This window comes from Embiotoca jacksoni, unplaced genomic scaffold, assembly GCF_022577435.1.
Source record: "Embiotoca jacksoni isolate LCO1_2020_lvr unplaced genomic scaffold, fEmbJac1.0.p SCAF_41, whole genome shotgun sequence".
Classification (NCBI taxonomy): domain Eukaryota; kingdom Metazoa; phylum Chordata; class Actinopteri; family Embiotocidae; genus Embiotoca; species Embiotoca jacksoni.
In genome coordinates this window covers 1,609,213-1,630,289 of record NW_027185394.1, presented here as the reverse complement: position 1 = coordinate 1,630,289, position 21,077 = coordinate 1,609,213, and the positions used below count along the sequence as shown (strand labels likewise).

Below are 21,077 nucleotides of genomic sequence, written 5' to 3'. Positions count from 1 at the left end.
AGAGAGCCGTGTCTCTCTACAGTCAGAGGTTTTTGTACGGCGGTTCAATGAGTTTGTATCACTGTGGTTGCCTTTTGGTGGAGGAACCAGACTGGATATTGGAAGTAAGTACAACTTAACGCTGTTTTGTTTTAGGAACGAGTGTGTAACTGAATTAATTTTTCTTGTTTAATTGCTCCGAACGTCAGATGAAAAATCTTTCAATTTAATTCATTTTTTTGCATGTATGGTTTTCTGACAACGTCTGATTTTGAAATGGAAGTTTAAAAACTAATTTGAAAGAATATAGAAAACATGAATTGTTCAGATGATGAATATTTATTTCTGGTTTTCATGTTAAAGCTGCATGTGGAGGCTTGTAGGTTTAGTTCAGTGTTTCAGAGTCAGAGAGCCGTGTCTCTCTACAGTCAGAGGTTTTTGTACGGCGGTTCAATGAGTTTGTATCACTGTGGTGGACTTTTGGTGGAGGAACCAGACTGGATGTTGGAAGTAAGTTTATTCTCTTTTCAACACTAAAAAGGAAATAGTAAACTAATTTTAGTATTGTTTGTTTAGTGTTAGATGGAAAATGAAACTTTTTGGTTGCAGCAATGTTTGAATTTATATTTGTATTTGTCTTCTTATATCATGGAGCCGATAACTCAGTTAAACTTTTGACATTTTCACTGTCAGACTGAAGATTAAAGAACTTGATGTGTAGAAAAGATAAAACTTTATTCCTCTTCTGATTAGTTTGTGATTTTCCAGCACAATAACTGTTGTTAGGTTGAATACAAATTCTATCAGTAAAACTGGACAGATTGAAGATAAAGATGCGTATTTGTAAGTTAGCAAAATCATCTATATTATTATCGTGTCAAATATGGTTTCAAATTTAGTTTGAAATTACTTAAACAGATAAATAACGATCAAAATCCACACATAGAACATTTTATGTTGGTGAGTTTCTTTCCTGTTCTTGTTTCCACTAAATCCTTTAAACTAAAGTGTCGTTCAGACTTTTAATGATGATGGTCAGAAAAACTTTGATTGTATATTGTTCCACATCTGCTTCTTTTATTTTCAGAGTAGTTTGACATATTTCAGTGTAAACTGTACGATGATTCTCTCTGTGCTGATTTGCATGAGATGCTTCTTAAAGGGAAGTGAAACAATGTGTGAGTGAGTGACTGGTGGAGCAGAAAAAACATCTGACTGAAACTCCTTAAAGGACAAAATGAACTGTCTCCCAGTGAAGGTGTCCAAGTGCGTTTCCTGTCCTCTAACCTGAGTGGTGTCTCCTAGGTGATGCCCGTCCCACCCTGACGGTGCTGCCCCCCTCCGTGGAGGAGCTGCAGAAGAATGAGAAGGCCACCCTCATGTGCCTGGCCAACAAGGGCTTCCCCTCAGACTGGAGTCTGGCCTGGAAGGTGGACGGCAGCAGCAGCAGCAGCAGCAGCAGCATCAGCTGGGAGGAGAGCAGGAGCCTCGCTGTGCTGGAGAAGGACGGCCGCTACAGCTGGAGCAGCACCCTGAGGCTCCCTGCAGACCAGTGGGGGAAGGTGGGCTCTGTGACCTGTGAGGCCACCCGGGGCTCCCAGACTCCCATCTCAGAGACACTGAGGAGAGACCAGTGCTCCCAGTCCTGACCTGCCTCACTGAGACTCTCATACTGGTTTCACTCTGATACTGCTCTCAATCTGGAACTCTGTCTTTCCTTCTTTGATGTGACTAAATAAAGATTCAAATAGTTTCATTTTCCTCTTCATCATGACAGTTGTTCATGTTTTCAGTGAAATAAAGATATTTGTCTTCAAATCAAAAATGTTTCCAAGTAAAGATTTCTTTCATCAGATGTTTTATTCCACTTAAACTCTCCAAATATTAAAGTAATGGTCGAACATATTTTTTATTGATCATATTAAAAATCTAAGAGCTCATTTAACTCTGTAATAACACCAAGAATTATGTGGTCAGAATTGAAAAGTTCACGATGATTGTTAAATGAATCTAAAATCTCACAAAAGATGTAAAACATGAGAAAAGTAAAATAGCCTCTCATCACAGCACATACAGTGGTGCTAGAAAGTTTGAAGGAATTTTCTATATTTCTGCATGAACATGAAATCCTCAGATTTGAACACAAGTCCTATAAAAGAGAACCTACTGGGTCCAATTCTGTTTTATATGTTTATAAATGCAACCTCTTGGATCTCTGTTTAAAACAACCAAGATTGCGTCACACTTCTATGCTGACGATACTCAGGTATACCTGCCTCTGAAACCTGACACCGCCTCTATGAATTCTTAAACAACCTGATTGGCTGTGTGAAAGTGTGAAAGAAGGACAGAGTGGGACTCTAAGATGTGAAACTTCCTGTAAACTGCCGGGAATGTTTGGTTTAGAAATGCAAAAAGAAGACTGGCCACAACACCGAGCCAGCGCAGAGGATGCTGGGAATTATGTGTGTGCTTTTGAAGGCCCGGGGTCGGTGCAGAGTGATCCTCTGTTTGTGGATGTTCAGTGTGAGCAGAACAATCTTTACTGTAACGAGGACCAGCGCTCTGTTAAAGTAGGTATTCATTTCCTGGTTGAGTTTGGATCTGGATGAATCAGAGTGGAGGAAAAAGAAAGGAAAAGTGCTGATTGGTTGATAGAAGAATATCATCAGCATACAGTGATTTTACAGAACCATGTCAGTGTTTGTGTGTGTGTGTGTGTGTGTGTGTGTGTGTGTGTTTGTGTGTGTGTACTCAATGAACTGTATCAGTTAAGTTTCTGTTCAGTCTGACTGAGGGAGGTTTTTGTACGACGCTTTTTCACTGTGTGAACAACCACTGACTGTTGATGTAATGATAACTCTGACAGTAGTAAACTGCTGCATCTTCAGCCTGGACTCCTCTGATGGTCAGAGTGAAGTCAGAGTTTGATCCACTGCCTGTAAAATGATCTGAAATCCCTGATTGTCGACGTACCGGTGCAATGTAACTTTTTTGTGCGTTTAGGTGTGATACAGGTGTCCACCGGAGTTCGTGAATTTAGGTAAATGTGGCCGCCGGGGCATCTCTTTAGGTGGCGCTCTCGAGCCGTTTGGCCACGCCCACTCGCGACTCCACTAGAATACGAAATGTTTCTCCGGGAGACATATGTGTTTCTACTTTCATGAGTTTATGAATATGATAAAGCCTTCAAAAAGGAAAATCACTTTACGTAAGAAAAAGAACGTCTACAAACGAACGATGACGAACGACGAACATTTTTACAAAAAACAATAGTGCTTTTGCACCGATGCTCGGTGCTCGGGCCCTAAAAATACGTTGCTTTGTTTCAGAAGCAGCGTCTCAGTCTGCAGTCACCACTCTGGTGTTGCGCAATGTTCCGCCCACAACTTTTTTCGGTGCAAAAGCCCTATTGTATTTCGTAAAAATGTTCTTGGACGTTCAACGTTCAACGTTTAACGTTCTTATTCTTACGTAATGTGATTTGCCTTTTTGGAGGATTTGTCATTTTCAAAAACTCATGAAAGTGAATACGCATATGTCTCCCATCGAAAAGTTTGGTATTCTAGAGGAGTCGTGAATGGGCGCAGCCAAACGGCTCGAGAGCGCCCCCTAAAGAGATGCCCCGGCGGCCACATTTACCTAAATTCACGAAACCCGGTGGACATGTGTATCACACATAGACGCACAAAACAGTTACATGGCACCGTTACGTCAACTCGACAGGAAGTCCACCATTTTGAATTTAGTCGCCATTTTCTGACACGTTGTACTTTGTAGAACGAGTCCTAGGGATTTTGTCGGACCGACTTGACTTTAGGGTCAATGGATAGATAACATGTTTGGGATTAAAAGTTATCAAAATAATTTGTTTTCGTCGATGTGTGTGCCAGTGACATCGTGGACAAAAAGTGACCCAAAAGTCAGGCTATAGCATGTTGTTAAAAAAATAACTGGCATTTTCAAAGTCAGAAATTACTAATGTCCTTTTTTGTGAGTCATGACAAAAGGCGGAAATGGAATCCCAAACCTTGTGGCTGAGAGGCAGCAATGCTGACCACTGCGACACCAATCTTCCCAGGAGTGAGGCATCATTGTGACAAATCTTTGGCTCACTGCAACCTATAACTCCACCATCCACAAATATTCATTCAAATGCGACCAAAATTGCCGCAGACATTCTTTGGATAGTAGATATACATGTTTTCAAGGGGGTCTGGTGTGGTATTAAATATCCTCCTGTAATGTGTTGTGAATGCAAAACATTTTCAATTTCCCCAAACGTTTAAACTTCACTAAAAGTTGAATCACCATCAACAGGTGGAATCTGAACCATCAATATCAACCTTGGTGAAGTAGAATCTTTTACCTGTTGAGTTAACCAGACTGTCGGCTGAGTCTCTGGAAGCTCTGAGTGAACTCCGTGGTACACTTTCTCTGGCTATGACTCATTCTCCAGTGCCAAAGATAGTCCTTCGGTCTACGACGCTGACTCCCAGCTGGAAACGACCTCCTGAAGACACGGGTTCAAGCCATGCCAAGGTAATATAACACACATGGTCCACGGTTTACCCGCCGAGGTAACACAACACACATGGTTCACAGTTTACCCGTCGAGGTAACACATGAGGTTCACGGTTTACCCGCCAAGGAAACACACTGGATTGACAGAGGGTGAGACCTCCCAAGGCGAGTCCCTGTAAGGGTAAGACACAGCCACAAACCAAAATTAAAAAAACAAAGTCCAAAAGAGACTTTTTTTTTCATTGTGTACTGGTTGAGTTGCTTCACAGTGAGAAGTAACTTGACAGTCAAATCTATTCAAAAATATTCGCAAAACTTTTAATCGGGGAATCTAATCGGCTTCACACATCACACCATGAAAATGTTCCAAAACTGCATAATTCACGTGGGAGAAAAATGATTCTTGACTTTTTATTTAATGAGAGAATTTCAGTCGGAGTCTTTGGAACTAGAGCCGTTTGGAGGCCAGCCTCTAGTGGCTTTTGGTAGAACTGCAGCTAGGAACACTGAGGTACTTACACACTGATTTAATTTTCAGACTTGGAAGGTAAGTCCACTTTCACATACGGTCTATGCTTTTAACTTCACAGACTGAGGATAAGTGGTGACCTTTCATCATTCTTCTTTTTCTCCAAAACAATTACTTCTGTTTTATATAATTGAAGAAACTTCTGACACATCCAACCATTTATTTTTTCAAAGAAGCTACTCAGAGCTTTTATGGGATTATACTCCCCTGGTGATATTTTTACATAAATTTGTGTATCATCTACATAATTATGGGAATATATTGTTCTTTTTCTACAATATAAGTTAGTGAGAGCAAGTAGATGCTGAACAGAAGAAGCCCCAGAAAGGAGCCTTGGGGAACTCCTCATGTCATTTTTCTCTGTTCGAATTATAATTAAAAATAGACACAATGACGTCCCTGTTCTCTCAGTGAGATTCAAATCAGTTTAATACTGTGCCAGGAGGTCACATCCAGTTTACGAATCAGTCCAGTTAAATATGATGTCAACTGCATCCAATGCAGCGCTGATATTCCAGTAATACTCAGACTGAAACTCTGGCACTGTCTGTGTCCAACTGGATGTCATGAAAGACCAAAACAAGAGAAGTCTCAGTGCTGTGAAGGGGATGGAAAAAAAGTAAAATAAAAACAAAACAATGTGCCGGTATGGTCAGTTTTATCACTCTTTAATTTCTTCCTTTGGTCACTCACTACTCTGGTCATGTTTTACAGTTGATACTTTGGACTCTAAGTCAGATAGTTAATTTGAAAAATGCTTTTAATTCTATGTAAAAACTTATTAAATTTATTAGAATATCTTTACATGTCTGGATCATTGTAATGTGCAGATTTCAGAAAGTCAGTCAGTGACGGGTCATGAGGGGATGCTGAAGGCCGAGGAGTTCAGATAATTGAAAGTTTTGGACATGTGAGCAGATACAGAAAACATGGAAGTCATCATCAGTTAGAGTTCAAAAAGTTCATGTTGGAAAATGAAAAATGAAGTTTTGAACTGAACTATTTGTTTTAGTTAAAGCAATTTGATTTCTTTCAAGATCATTCTTTGGCAATGAACTTTTTTGACGCTTTTCAGTCATGGAAAAAGGACATGGACATGTTAGATACCTGTTATGAAATGTGTGTGTGTGTGTGTGTGTGTGTGTGTGTGTGTGTGTGTGTGTGTGTGTGTGTGTGTGTGTGTGTGTGTGTGTGTACTCAGTGAACTGTATCAGTTCAGTTTCTGTTCAGTCTGACTGAGGGAGGTTTTTGTACGATGTTTTTTCACTGTGTGAACGGGAAGCTGCTACATTGCTGACAGTAATAAACTCCTGAATCTTCAGTCTCAACTCCTCTGATGGTCAGAGTGAAACTGGTTCCAGATCCACTTCCACTAAAACGATCTGAAACTCCAGTCTGACGGTTTGTAGCAGAATAAATCAGGAGTTTGGGAGATTCTCCGTCCTTTTGAAGGTACCAGTTGAGGCATGTGTTAACGTTTGAACTGGTTGTACAGGAGATGGAGCCAGTCTGTCCTGGAGCAACAGACTGAGATCCAGCAGACTGAGTCAGGACGATTTCCCCCGATGAACCTGAAATCATGAAAACAGAGAAGCGTTACGGAGACAAATCCAGCTCCAAGAAAGACGACCGGCGTCCAAAACTGAAGAGGATGGTTTCTTTGAACATGGAGAACGGATGGAAGAAGGTTTCACTGGTTCTCCATCCCAGCGGAGCGTCGCTGTGGTGAACCCGGCTGCATCCTGAAGCAGAAGAGAGACTCACCCTGAACGAGGAGCCCCAGGGCGGCCAGCAGGAGAGGCAGTGACGTCATCGCGGTGCTGCCGGCGGTGTCGGTGGCTCTGAAAGACCTGGACAGACGCCGATGGACGCCGAGCTCTTAACGTCCCGCAGCAGAGAGGCAGGACACGTATGCAAACACACAGTCAGTCAGCCGGAGCTGTCCTCAACACATCCAGCTGTTTCCCACTCACTGCTCAGAGCAGCACACCACATATTCACACCTTCACATGGAGAGGACATTGAACCATCTTCTGAGTAGTTCACTTTGGCTGCTGGACAGTTTGGTTCTGTTGTTCCAGGTGGGAAATGTGACAAAAATCAGTTCTAGAAACGCAGCCTGGACGTGTTCAGGTGTGTAATGTTGACATTTCACCCAATTCACCAGTGATGTGAGGAGATGCTGCCGCAGAGGAGCTCACATCACCGGCTCTACAAGAGTCCAACCACAAGTTCTGAACATGACTCCAGTTAACAGGGTTTTTATTTATTTTTCATGAATGGGAATATTTAAAGTCATATTTTCTGAGCTTTCAGGGGTGTGTTGGTTTTCTTTGGCTCATCTTTAATGATGGTTTCTGATGTGGATCTGTGGCTTAAGATTTTATTTCATGTGGAGGTGGTTGAACCAGCTGTGATCTAGTGTGAAGCAGAGGTCAAAGGTCATGACAAACCTTCTTTTTCTTTAACTGTCAAAGGTTGAGTCTTCCTGACTGAAAAAGAACTTGGACATAAACATTGGATTTTAATAGTAGACAAAGAATATTCATTAATTGAAGGTAAAAACAGCGATGCTGTGTGTGTGTGTGTGTGTGTGTGTGTGTGTGTGTGTGTACTCAGTGAACTGTATCAGTTCAGTTTCTGTTCAGTCTGACTGAGGGAGGTTTTTGTACGACGCTTTTTCACTGTGTGAACAACCACTGACTGTTGATCTGATGAAGACTCTGACAGTAGTAAACTGCTGCATCTTCAGCCTGGACTCCTCTGATGGTCAGAGTGAAGTCAGAGTTTGATCCACTGCCTGTAAAACGATCTGAAATTCCTGATTGTCTGCTGCTAGCAGAGTAAATGAGAAGTTTAGGAACTCCTCCATCTTTCAGTTGGTACCAGGCTAAAAGATGGTAGTTGCTCCAAACACGAACGTCCTGACTGGTTGTACATGTGATGGTGGCGGAGCCTCCCAGAGCAGAGCTCACTGCTCCAGACTGAGTCACTGTGACCTGGCCTCTGGACTCTGAGGATACAGAGACAACAACATAAAGCAGCGTCACGGTTTTGTGGGCTTCATTTCAGAGGGACGGATGTTCATAGAGGAGAGGAGTTGGATTCTCTGGACTTTACCTGTGAAGCAGCAGCAGAGGAGAGTCCAGATGAGGACGCAGGTCAAAGTCATGTTTCTGATGAGGAGGATTTCTGTGGCTTCTGTTGTCATGAAGGACAGCTGTCAGTCATCCAGTGTTCAAACTCTCAGGACTATAAAGTGTCCCAGAGCACTGGAGCATGGTGCTGCTGATGCAAAGTGGCTCTCTATGGAAATGATCCGACCGACTCCAACAGGGACTTTTATCAGTCTTGTGATGTTTATAAATGGATCAATCAGTTTATCAGAGGATTGATTGGAAAATATGTCAACACATTTTGTCAGATTTTATATTCAGTTTTCCTCTTCAGGGTAAATCTTATTTCAGGAAGCTTCCTCTATCATTAAAATAGTTTCAGTGAGTTGATCAATGAATCAGTCAGTTTAAAGCAGTGATGTTACGAGGTGTGCCGACGCTTCGAAGCGTGTGTTGAGTAATGGAGGGGGCGTTTCCTCGACGCGCGTGTCGAGGCTTGCTTCATTTAGGGGAGGAGCCAAAATGATGACGTCAGAAGCCTCGCTGCCCGGCTGTACCACGTGACTGCTTCGGGAAGTGGTTCAGATTTTGCCGGGAGGTTTGACAGCAATATAAACTCTTCAGGCTCCATTCAAAATGTGGGTTGTTGGTGGAGAGTTGAGGTCAGTTGAGAGTTTGGATAGTTTGGAGAGTTTAGAGAGAGAGAGAGAGGAGAGAAGGAGGTGATAAGATGGAGCCAGCTAGGAAGAGGAGGATTTCCCCTGTGGGAACACTTTGATTTGATAACTCCTAATAAGCTAAATCTAACTCTATTTCAGACACATTAGGTTTGCTTATCAAGAACTGTATTTTTCACAGTTTCTTATTTTATTCAAAGGTGAGGTGTTTATTGTGCTCCAAGGAGTTGGGGTACAATAACAACACCTCATCCATGCTGAGGCGTTACCGTGCCTTGCATGAGAATAAGGAGGAAACTGGAGCTTCACCCAGACAAGGTAAGTCATTACAATATTACAAATGCACCATCACAATTTTTCCCTGTTCACTTTTGTTTATTGTGCAAATAAAGACAAACCAGCCACCAGAAAACCAGAACTGGATGAAGCCCTCGTCTCCATGATAGTGAAGGACACACAGCCCTTCAGTATTGTGGATGATGTTGGATTCAGGGCATTTGTGTCCAAACTGGATCCTAATTATGTTCTCCCTACAAGGCAGGTATGTATGGGTGCATGCATGAAACAAATGAGTACTTTATTGTGTCTCACAGTTCAGCACTATGTATTTTTTCCTTTAGGCTCTGAAGGCCATGGTGGAGGCCAAGTATGAGTCAGCTAAGGAGAAGGAGAAGGCTAAAGTGGAAAAGGTGGCTGCTGTTAGCCTTACTTCTGACATGTGGACATCCACAAAACCAAAAACTGTTGAGAAACTGTTATTTCTGAATAAAAATGAATAAAATGTCCCCTGTCCTGTACATCATTGTCCAAGTTACACAAGCATATTCAGTCCCCTCTTCCTAGTTCCACAAGCACTTCCACTGTCCTCTGCCTGCTTAAGCCCATGCCATGTTCCTAAAGTGACAGAAAAACATGATTACACAACCTGCCATATCATATGATACGACCATTTTGGGAAAATTTACACACACAGAATACATTCAAAAAATATGTTATTATGCACATATGTGATAATTTATGTGCAGAAATTATTTGGTCATACATTTTTGTAATTCATAGTCATTCCCAACAGCCATAACAGACACAAAAATTCAATGCATCACATGTGGTTCAGATACAGCTGCCTGTGGTTATACACTTGGCCAGTAGGTGGTTTCGTGTTCACATGAAGCTTCGAGTAATGAACCCTTTCTCTGAACCAATTGGCTGAAGTGGTTCGATGCCTCATGAGGCTTCATCTCACCATCACTAGTTTAAAGGAAGGTAGATTGTTAATGTATTTACTCATTTTAATGTTGGTAAAACTTGTTGTATGTTGTTCTTACAGTTTCTCGCGTCTTAATAATGAATCTGTTTTGAGGGAAATTAACAAGACAATAATTAAAAATGTGTATTTTCTAAATTCCCTCTTCAAACATAGATAAAACAAGGTGTTAGTTTTTGTCACATTTTTCATTGGTTCAAGTAAAAAATCTCAGATTTCTTTAATACACACAAAAGTTTATTTCTATTAAATTTTGATCACAAGTTTGTTAAATTCCTGTCAGTGATCGATTCACCTTTTCTGAGATCATCCGTCCACCTGACAGGTGTAGAACATCAAGGTGCTGATTAAACAGCAGGATTGTTGGACAGGTGTGACTCATAGAGGACACAGTAACAGGCCTCTGTTAATGTGACCTGTTGTTGTGGGTTGTGTTTGTGTGATATTTGAAATATTAAATACTTTCTACATCCATGAAGGCTTCACGTCAAACAGACTGACATCATGTTAAAATCAATCAATAATCTGGTTGCACTGAAATTTATTCTGAATATTTTCTCCATTTTTCTCGTATCTTTTTGTTCTTGTAAAAATATTTGACATGCAGATGCTGCAATTTAAATGAATTCTCTAGATTTACAAAATCCATCTTTTTCTGTTTAATTAAAATCTGTTTCAACCCTTTTGACAACATTCAACACTTTTATTTTGAAGGTTTTATGATTTAAAAAGGAAGGTGAGTGTTGAATAAAAGTCCTTCCTGTTCTATCAATAATGACGCCTGAGTTTGAAGTCATTCCTGCCGACATGAAGACAACAAACATAAATCCTCACTTTGACTTTAAATAAGAAATATTTCTGTTCCAACAACTTCAGTTTTCCTCGTGTGGAATTTTTTATTCTATGAATTGGACATTTAAATTTATTCATTTAAAGTTGATCTCTGAAATAAATGTGTTGAAGGTTCAACTTCTAATCTATAGTTCTGAAACAAAATATGTTTGAAGTGATTATATTTATCAAGTTATATGTAGTGTGTGTGTGTGTATGTGTGTGTGTGTGTGTGTGTGTGTATGTGTGTGTGTGTGTGTGTGTGTGTGTGTGTGTGTGTGTGTACTCAGTGAACTGTATCAGTTCAGTTTCTGTTCAGTCTGACTGAGGGAGGTTTTTGTACGACGCTTTTTCACTGTGTGAACAACCACTGACTGTTGATGTAATGAAAACTCTGACAGTAGTAAACTGCTGCATCTTCAGTCTGGACTCCTCTGATGGTCAGAGTGAAGTCAGAGTTTGATCCACTGCCTTTAAAACGATCTGAAATCCCTGATTGTCTGGTGCTAGATCTATAAATGAGAAGTTTAGGAACTCCTCCATCTTTCTGTTGGTACCAGGCTAAAAGATTAGAACTAAATACGTCCTGACTGGTTGTACATGTGATGGTGGCGGAGCCTCCCAGAGCAGAGCTCACTGCTCCAGACTGAGTCACTGTGACCTGGCCTCTGGACTCTGAGGATACAGAGACAACAACATAAAGCAGCGTCACGGTTTTGTGGGCTTCATTTTAGAGGGACGGATGTTCATAGAGGAGAGGAGTTGGATTCTCTGGACTTTACCTGTGAAGCAGCAGCAGAGGAGAGTCCAGATGAGGACGCAGGTCAAAGTCATGTTTCTGATGAGGAGGATTTCTGTGGCTTCTGTTGTCATGAAGGACAGCTGTCAGTCATCCAGTGTTCAAACTCTCAGGACTATAAAGTGTCCCAGAGCACTGGAGCATGGTGCTGCTGATGCAAAGTAGCTCTCTATGGAAATGATCCGACCGACTCCAACAGGGACTTTTATCAGTCTTGTTATGTTTATAAATGGATCAATCAGTTTATCAGAGTATTCATTTGACCTTGACATCTGACCTTGATAGAATTTCTTTAATCTAATTTGTTTATTTGGGTTCTCACTGTTTACTTTAAGGACTTGTGAAAACCTGATGATATTTTTGGTCGTATTTATGCAGCAAATTAGAAATTGTAAAGGGTTAAAGAAAAATTCAGCCACTACTTTAAACTTATTTGGGGAATATTTTCAATATTTATATATTTCAAACGTTAGTTCACATTTAGACATCTTAAAAAAAGCAACATGAACGTGGATGAAGTTGATAATTTTATAAACTGGAGCCAATTATTTAATTGTGCATAAAAAACAACTTCAGATTCTGATTTCTCAAAGCTGTGAATTAAATGCACATCATTTGGTAATTATAATAAATTCAACACAATTAACTGCATGTTTCAGAAAATAAATCTAATGAAACAGAAAATAATTCTCGTTAAAAATTTCTGATATGTCCTTCTGCCTGTTTCTCTGCTTTCAGCCGTTATTTCTTTTTTGTGGATCTTTCCGGTCCCTGCTGTTCAACCTCTGACCACCGGATGGCCTCAGTCATTCCCTCCAGTCTCCAACACCAGAAGACCTTACCAGGAATAAAGGAACTGCATTAGACTGATTCAAATCCTACTTATCAGATAGATTCCAGTTTGTCCATGTCAACAATGAGTCTTCCAGACAAACAAGAGTTAGTTATGGAGTTCCACGAGGCTCAGTGTTAGGCCCAATACTTTTTACTTTGTACATGCTTCCATTAGGAGATGTCATCAAGAAGCACTGCATCAACTTCCATTGTTATGCAGATGACACTCAGCTATATCTTTCTATAAAACCAGATGAAACTAATCAGTTAGTAAAACTTGAAGCCTGTCTAAAAGACATAAAGGCCTGGATGACCAAAAACTTCCTGCTTCTAAATTCAGACAAAATAGAAGTTCTTGTACTTGGTCCTAAACACCTCAGAAACTCTTTCTGTAATCACTTAGTTACTCTAGATGACGTTGTCTTGGCCTCCAGCAAAACTGTGAGGAACCTTGGAGTCATCTTTGATGAGGATTTGTCCTTTAGACACCATATAAAGCAAATCTCCAGAACTGCCTTCTTTCATCTACGTAATATTAATAAAATCAGGAAAATCCTTCCTCAGCGTGACGCAGAAAAACTCATTCATGTGTTTGTTACTTCTGGACTAGATTATTGTAATTCCTTGTTATTAGGATGTCCAAATTATTCATTACAAACCTGCAGCTGATCCAAAATGCTGCAGCAAGAGTACTGTCAGGATTTAGTAAGAGATCATATTTCTACAGTTTTAGTTTCTCTTCACTGGCTTCCTGTTAAATCAAGAATATAATTTAAAATTCTCTTGATGACTTACAAAGCTCTACATGACCAGGCTCCATCATATCTTAGAGATCTTATAGAACCATATAATCCTAGCAGAGCACTCCTCTCTCAGTACGCTGGTCTACTTGTGGTTCCTAGAGTTTCCAGAAGTAGAATGGGAGGCGGAGCTTCAGTTTTCAGGCTCCTCCCCTGTGGAACCAGCTCCCAGTTTGTGTTCAAGGTGCAGAAACCCTCTCAAGCTTTAAGATTAGACTCAAAACGTTCCTTTTTTATAAAGGCTATAGTTAGGGCTGGCTCAGGTAGACCTGAACCAACCCTTAGTTATGCTGTTATAGGCCGAGGCTGCTGGAGGACCTCGTTACATGCTGAGCTTCTTTTCTTTCATCCTACTCTTTAACTGACTCATACCTCACCATCTTCTTGTCTTTCTCAAATTTTATCAACGTCCAAGCTTTTTTGGAAATGAGGTTTTTATTTGGAATATTTTACATGTTTTGATTGTTTTAATGTGGAGATTTCAGAAAGTAAATCAGTGATGAGTCATGAGGGGATGCTGAAGGCCGAGCAGCTCTGATAACTGAAAGTTTTGGACACGTGAGCAGAGCCAGAAAACACGGAAGTCATCATCAGTTAGAGTTCATACAGTTCATGTTGGAAAATACAAAATCATTTCATGAATTATGGAGTTTTGAACTGAACTATTTGTTTTAGTTAAAGTAATTTGATTTCTTTCAAGATACATTTTTTGGCACTGAACTTCTTTGATACTTTTTTATTCATGGTTAAATAATATGGACATATTAAATAAATGTTATGAAGTGTGTGTGTGTGTGTGTGTGTGTGTGTGTGTGTGTGTGTGTGTGTGTGTGTGTTGTGTGTGTGTGTGTGTGTGTACTCAGTTTCTGTTCAGTCTGACTGAGGGAGGTTTTTGTACGACGCTTTTTCACTGTGTGAACAAATGCTGACTGTTGATGTAATGTTGACTCTGACAGTAGTAAACTGCTGCATCTTCAGCCTGGACTCCTCTGATGGTCAGAGTGAAGTCAGAGTTTGATCCACTGCCTGTAAAACGATCTGAAATCCCTGATTGTCTGGTGCTAGCAATGTAAATGAGAAGTTTAGGAACTCCTCCATCTTTCAGTTGGTACCAGGCTAAATGATGGTAGTTGCTCCAAACATGAACGTCCTGACTGGTTGTACAAGTGATGGTGGCGGAGCCTCCCAGAGCAGAGCTCACTGCTCCAGACTGAGTCACTGTGACCTGGCCTCTGGACTCTGAGGATACAGAGACAACAACATAAAGCAGCGTCACGGTTTTGTGGGCTTCATTTCAGAGGGACAGATGTTCATAGAGGAGAGGAGTTGGATTCTCTGGACTTTACCTGTGAAGCAGCAGCAGAGGAGAGTCCAGATGAGGACGCAGGTCAAAGTCATGTTTCTGATGAGGAGGATTTCTGTGGCTTCTGTTGTCATGAAGGACAGCTGTCAGTCATCCAATGTTCAAACTCTCAGAACTATAAAGTGTCCCAGAGCACTGGAGCATGGTGCTGCTGATGCAAAGTGGCTCTCTATGGAAATGATCCGACCGACTCCAACAGGGACTTTTATCAGTCTTGTGATGTTTATAAATTTATCAATCAGTTTATCAGAGGATTGATTGGAAAAAAATGTCAACACATTTTGTCAGATTTTATATTCAGTTTTCCTCTTCAGGGTAAATCTTATTTCAGAAAGCTTCCTGTTTCATTGAAATAGTTTCAGTGAGTTGATCAATGAATCAGTCAGTTTAAAGGAAGGTAGATTGTTCATGTATTTACTCATTTTAATGTTGTTAAAACTTGTTGTATGTTGTTCTTACAGTTTCTCGCGTCTTAATAATGAATCTGTTTTGAGGGAAATTAACAAGACAATAATTAAAAATGTATATTTTCTAAATTCCCTCTTCAAACATAGATAAAACAAGGTGTTAGTTTTTGTCACATTTTTCATTGGTTCAAGTAAAAAATCTCAGATTTCTTTAATACACACAAAAGTTTATTTCTATTAAATTTTGATCACAAGTTTGTTAAATTCCTGTCAGTGATCGATTCACCTTTTCTGAGATCATCCGTCCACCTGACAGGTGTAGAACATCAAGGTGCTGATTAAACAGCAGGATTGTTGGACAGGTGTCACTCATAGAGGTCACAGTAACAGGCCTCTGTTAATGTGACCTGTTGTTGTGGGTTGTGTTTGTGTGATATTTGAAATATTAAATACTTTCAACATCCGTGAAGGCTTCACGTCAAACAGACTGACATCATGTTAAAATCAATCAATAATCTGGTTGCACTGAAATTTATTCTGAATATTTTCTCCATTTTTCTCGTGTCTTTTTGTTCTTGTAAAAATATTTGACATACAGATGCTGCAATTTAAATAAATTCTCTAGATTTAAATAATCCATCTTTTTCTGTTTAATTAAAATCTGTTTCAACCCTTTTGAGAACATTCAAAACATTTATTTTGAAGGTTTTATGATTTAAAAAGGAAGTTGAGTGTTGAATAAAAGTCCTTCCTGTTCTATCAATAATGATGCCTGAGTTTGAAGTCATTCCTGCCTACATGAAGACAACAAACATAAATCCTCACTTTGACTTTAAATAAGAAATATTTCTGTTCAAACAACTTCAGTTTTCCTCTTGTGGAATTTTTTATTCTATGAATTGGAAATTTTAATTTCTTCATTTAAAGTTGATCTCTGAAATAAATGTGTTAAAGGTTCAACTTCTTATCTATAGTTCTGAAACAAAATATGTTTGAGGTGATTATATTTATCAAGTTATATGTAGTGTGTGTGTTTGTGTGTGTGTGTGTGTGTGTGTGTGTGTGTGTGTGTGTGTGTGTGTGTGTGTGTGTGTGTACTCAGTGAACTGTATCAGTTCAGTTTCTGTTCAGTCTGACTGAGGGAGGTTTTTGTACGACGCTTTTTCACTGTGTGAACAACCACTGACTGTTGATGACATGAAAACTCTGACAGTAGTAAACTGCTGCATCTTCAGCCTGGACTCCTCTGATGGTCAGAGTGAAGTCAGAGTTTGATCCACTGCCTGTAAAACGATCTGAAATCCCTGAATATCTGGTGCTAGCATAATGAATGAGAAGTTTAGGAACTCCTCCATCTTTCTGTTGGTACCAGGCTAAAAGATTAGAACTATATACGTTCTGACTGGTTGTACAAGTGATGGTGCCGGAGCCTCCCAGAGCAGAGCTCACTGCTCCAGACTGAGTCACTGTGACCTGGCCTCTGGACTCTGAGGATACAGAGACAACAACATAAAGCAGCGTCACGGTTTTGTGGGCTTCATTTCAGAGGGACGGATGTTCATAGAGGAGAGGAGTTGGATTCTCTGGACTTTACCTGTGAAGCAGCAGCAGAGGAGAGTCCAGATGAGGACGCAGGTCAAAGTCATGTTTCTGATGAGGAGGATTTCTGTGGCTTCTGTTGTCATGAAGGACAGCTGTCAGTCATCCAGTGTTCAAACTCTCAGGACTATAAAGTGTCCCAGAGCACTGGAGCATGGTGCTGCTGATGCAAAGTGGCTCTCTATGGAAATGATCCGACCGACTCCAACAGGGACTTTTATCAGTTTTGTGATGTTTATAAATTTATCAATCAGTTGTTCCTCGATGGAAAATTACCAAGAATTTATGATCTCATCATCTACAGTTCATAATATTATTAAAAGATTCAATGAATCCAGACAAATATCTGGACACAAGGAACAACGCTGAAAACTAATATTGGACGGTGGTGATCTTCGGGCGCTCAGGCAGCACTGCATTTAAACCAGACACAATTCTGTAGTGGAAATCACTGCATGGGCTCAGGAACACTTCTGAAAACTGTTGTTTCTGACCACAGTTCATCTCTGCATCATCAAATTCAGGTTAAAACTCTCCAAAGAAGAAACAAGATAAAAACATGATCCAGACTCGCAGACTCCTTCTCTGAGGTGAATTGGAAAACTGTCTTGTGGTCAGACAAATCAAAATGAGTGATTCTTTTTGGAAATCATGGGCACTGTGTCCTCCAGGCTAAAAAGGAGAGGGACCACCCAAACTGTTTAACAGGACACAATTCACAAGCCACAACTGTGATGATGCAGGGACGCACTAGTCTGGGAAGGCACCATGAATGCTGAAGGATAAATACTAGATTTGGAGCAACATATGCTGACATCCAAACAACGTCATGTTTTCAGGAGAATTCTTGCTTATTTCAACAAGACAATGGTAAACCAAATTCTGCACATATTACAACTACATGGCTCTCTAGTAGAAGACTCCGGGTGATAAACCGGCCTTCCTGCAGCCCAGACCTGTAACCCACTGAAAAACAATTGGTGCATAATAAAAGAAAAATATGACAAAGGAGATCCCAAAGTGTTGATCAGCTCAAATTCTATATCAGATCAAAGTGGATAACATTTCACTTTCAAAACTCCAGCAACTGATCTCCTCCGTTCCCAAATGTTCACAGTGTTGTTAAAAGAAGAGCTGATGCAACACATTCGACAATATGACCCTGTCAAATTCAAAATGAGAACATATTTCTAACTTTGAATGTTGTTATGTTGCCTTTGGTCCATTTTCAATTAAAAGTGTGTTTATGGAATTTGCAAATCATCCTGTTCTTTATTTATTTACATTTCCCAAAGCATCCCAACTTTTTTTGAATTGGGGTTAAAAACAAAATGATAAATTCTCATATTTTGTTACACTGTTATTTTCGTTTTTCCTATCAGCTGACAAATGTCTAAAAGTAGTAAGTTGTTTTGGTGAGTTTGTTTGTTTCAGAGTCAGAGAGCCGTGTCTCTCTACAGTCAGAGGTTTTTGTACGGCGGTTCAATGAGTTTGTATCACTGTGGTACACGTTCGGTGGAGGAACCAGACTGGATATTGGAAGTAAGTACAACTTAAAGCTGTTTTATTTTGTGAACGAATGTGTCACTGAATTAATTTTTTTGTTTAATTGCTCAGAACGTCAGTTGAAAAATCTTTCAATTTAATTTATTTTTTTACATGTATGATTTTCTGACGTCTGATTTTGAAATGGAAGTTTAAAAACTAATTTGAAAGAATATAAAAAATTAGAATTTTTCAAATGATGAATATTTATTTCTGGTTTTCATGTTAAAGCTGCATGTGGAGGCTTGTAGGTTTAGTTCAGTGTTTCAGAGTCAGAGAGCCGTGTCTCTCTACAGTCAGAGGTTTTTGTACGGCGGTTCAATGAGTTTGTATCACTGTGGTGGACTTTTGGTGGAGGAACCAGACTGGATGTTGGAAGTAAGTTTATTCTCTTTTCAACACTAAAAAGGAAATAGTAAACTAATTTTAGTATTGTTTGTTTAGTGTTTGATGGAAAATGAAACTTTTTGGTTGCAGCAATGTTTGAATTTATATTTGTATTTGTCTTCTTATATCATGGTGCCGATAACTCAGTTAAACTTTTGACATTTTCACTGTCAGACTGAAGTTTAAAGAACTTGATGTGTAGAAAAGATAAAACTTTATTCCTCCTCTGATTATTTTGTGATTTTCAAGCACAATAACTGTTGTTAGGTTGAATACAAATTCTATCAGTAAAAGTGGACAGATTGAAGATAAAGATGCGTATTTGTAAGTTAGCAAAATCATCTATATTATTATCGTGTCAAATATGGTTTCAAATTTAGTTTGAACTAATTTAAACAGTTAAATAACGATTAAAATCCACATGTAGAACATTTTATGTTGGTGAGTTTCTTTCCTGTTGTTGTTTCCAATAAATCCTTTAAACTAACATGTCGTTCAGACTTTTAACGATGATGTTCAGAAAAACTTTGATTGTAAATTTTTCCACATCTGCTTCTTTTATTTTCAGAGTAGTTTGACATATTTCAGTGTAAACTGTACGATGATTCTCTCTGTGCTGATTTGCATGAGATGCTTCTTAAAGGGAAGTGAAACAATGTGTGAGTGAGTGACTGGTGGAGCAGAAAAAACATCTGACTGAAACTCCTTAAAGGACAAAATGAACTGTCTCCCAGTGAAGGTGTCCAAGTGCATTTCCTGTCCTCTAACCTGAGTGGTGTCTCCTAGGTGATACTCGTCCCACCCTGACGGTGCTGCCCCCCTCCGTGGAGGAGCTGCAGAAGAACGAGAAGGCCACCCTCATGTGCCTGGCCAACAAGGGCTTCCCCTCAGACTGGAGTCTGGCCTGGAAGGTGGACGGCAGCAGCAGCAGCAGCAGCAGCAGCATCAGCTGGGAGGAGAGCAGGAGCCTCGCTGTGCTGGAGAAGGACGGCCGCTACAGCTGGAGCAGCACCCTGAGGCTCCCTGCAGACCAGTGGGGGAAGGTGGGCTCTGTGACCTGTGAGGCCACCCGGGGCTCCCAGACTCCCATCTCAGAGACACTGAGGAGAGACCAGTGCTCCCAGTCCTGACCTGCCTCACTGAGACTCTCATACTGGTTTCACTCTGATACTGCTCTCAATCTGGAACTCTGTCTTTCCTTCTTTGATGTGACTAAATAAAGATTCAAATAGTTTCATTTTCCTCTTCATCATGACAGTTGTTCATGTTTTCAGTGAAATAAAGATCTTTGTCTTCAAATCAAAAATGTTTCCAAGTAAAGATTTCTTTCATCAGATGTTTTATTCCACTTAAACTCTCCAAATAATAAAGTAATGGTCAAGCATATTTTTTAGTGATTATATTAAAAATCTAAGAGCTCATTTAACTCTGTAATAACACCAAGAATTATGTGGGCAGAATTGAAAAGTTCACAATGATTGTTAAATGAATCTAAAATCTCACAAAAGATGTAAAACATGAGAAAAGTAAAATAGCCTCTCATCACAGCACATACAGTGGTGCTAGAAAGTTTGAAGGAATTTCATATATTTCTGCATGAACATGAAATCCTCAGATTTGAACACAAATCCTATAAAAGAGAACCTACTGGGTCCAATTCTGTTTTATATGTTTATAAATGCAACCTCTTGGATCTCTGTTTAAAACAACCAAGATTGCGTCACACTTCTATGCTGACGATACTCAGGTATACCTGCCTCTGAAACCTGACACCGCCTCTATGAATTCTTAAACAACCTGATTGGCTGTGTGAAAGTGTGAAAGAAGGACAGAGTGGGACTCTAAGATGTGAAACTTCCTGTAAACTGCCGGGAATGTTTGGTTTAGAAATGCAAAAAGAAGACTGGCCACAACACCGAGCCAGCGCAGAGGATGCTGGGAATTACGTGTGTGCTTTTGAAGGCCCGGGGTCGGTGCAGAGTGATCCTCTGTTTGTGGATGTTCAGTGTGAGCAGAACAATCTTTACTGTAACGAGGACCAGCGCTCTGTTAAAGTAGGTTTTCATTTCCTGGTTGAGTTTGGATCTGGATTAATCAGAGAGGAGGAAAAAGAAAGGAAACGTGCTGATTGGTTGATAGTAGAATATCATCAGCATACAGTGATTTTACAGAACCATGTCAGTGTGTGTGTGTGTGTGTGTGTGTGTGTGTGTGTGTGTGTGTGTGTGTGTGTGTGTTGTGTGTGTGTGTGTGTGTGTGTGTGTGTGTGTGTGTGTGTGTGTGTGTGTGTGTGTGTGTGTGTGTGTACTCAGTGAACTGTATCAGTTCAGTTTCTGTTCAGTCTGACTGAGGGAGGTTTTTGTACGACGCTTTTTCACTGTGTGAACACATTCTGACTGTTGATGACATGAAAACTCTGACAG

At 40.1% G+C, this 21,077-nt stretch overlaps 3 gene segments (V, D, J or C); 2 read left to right on the top strand and 1 right to left on the bottom strand.

The window, feature by feature from the left end:
* The first annotated feature begins 1,268 nt into the window (after positions 1-1,268).
* LOC138209914 (immunoglobulin kappa constant-like) lies at positions 1,269-1,804 on the top strand. The segment is given in 1 exon segment: positions 1,269-1,804. A coding segment is annotated over 1 exon segment (270 nt).
* A 2,623-nt stretch (positions 1,805-4,427) lies between these two features.
* On the bottom strand, positions 4,428-6,845 carry LOC138209828 (immunoglobulin kappa variable 3-11-like). The segment is given in 4 exon segments: positions 4,428-4,492; positions 4,623-4,676; positions 6,322-6,603; positions 6,797-6,845. Coding segments are annotated over 4 exon segments (450 nt in total).
* Positions 6,846-16,449: 9,604 nt separating this feature from the next.
* On the top strand, positions 16,450-19,949 carry LOC138209827 (Ig kappa-b4 chain C region-like). The segment is given in 3 exon segments: positions 16,450-16,484; positions 18,143-18,264; positions 19,441-19,949. Coding segments are annotated over 3 exon segments (501 nt in total).
* The last annotated feature ends 1,128 nt before the right edge of the window (positions 19,950-21,077 follow it).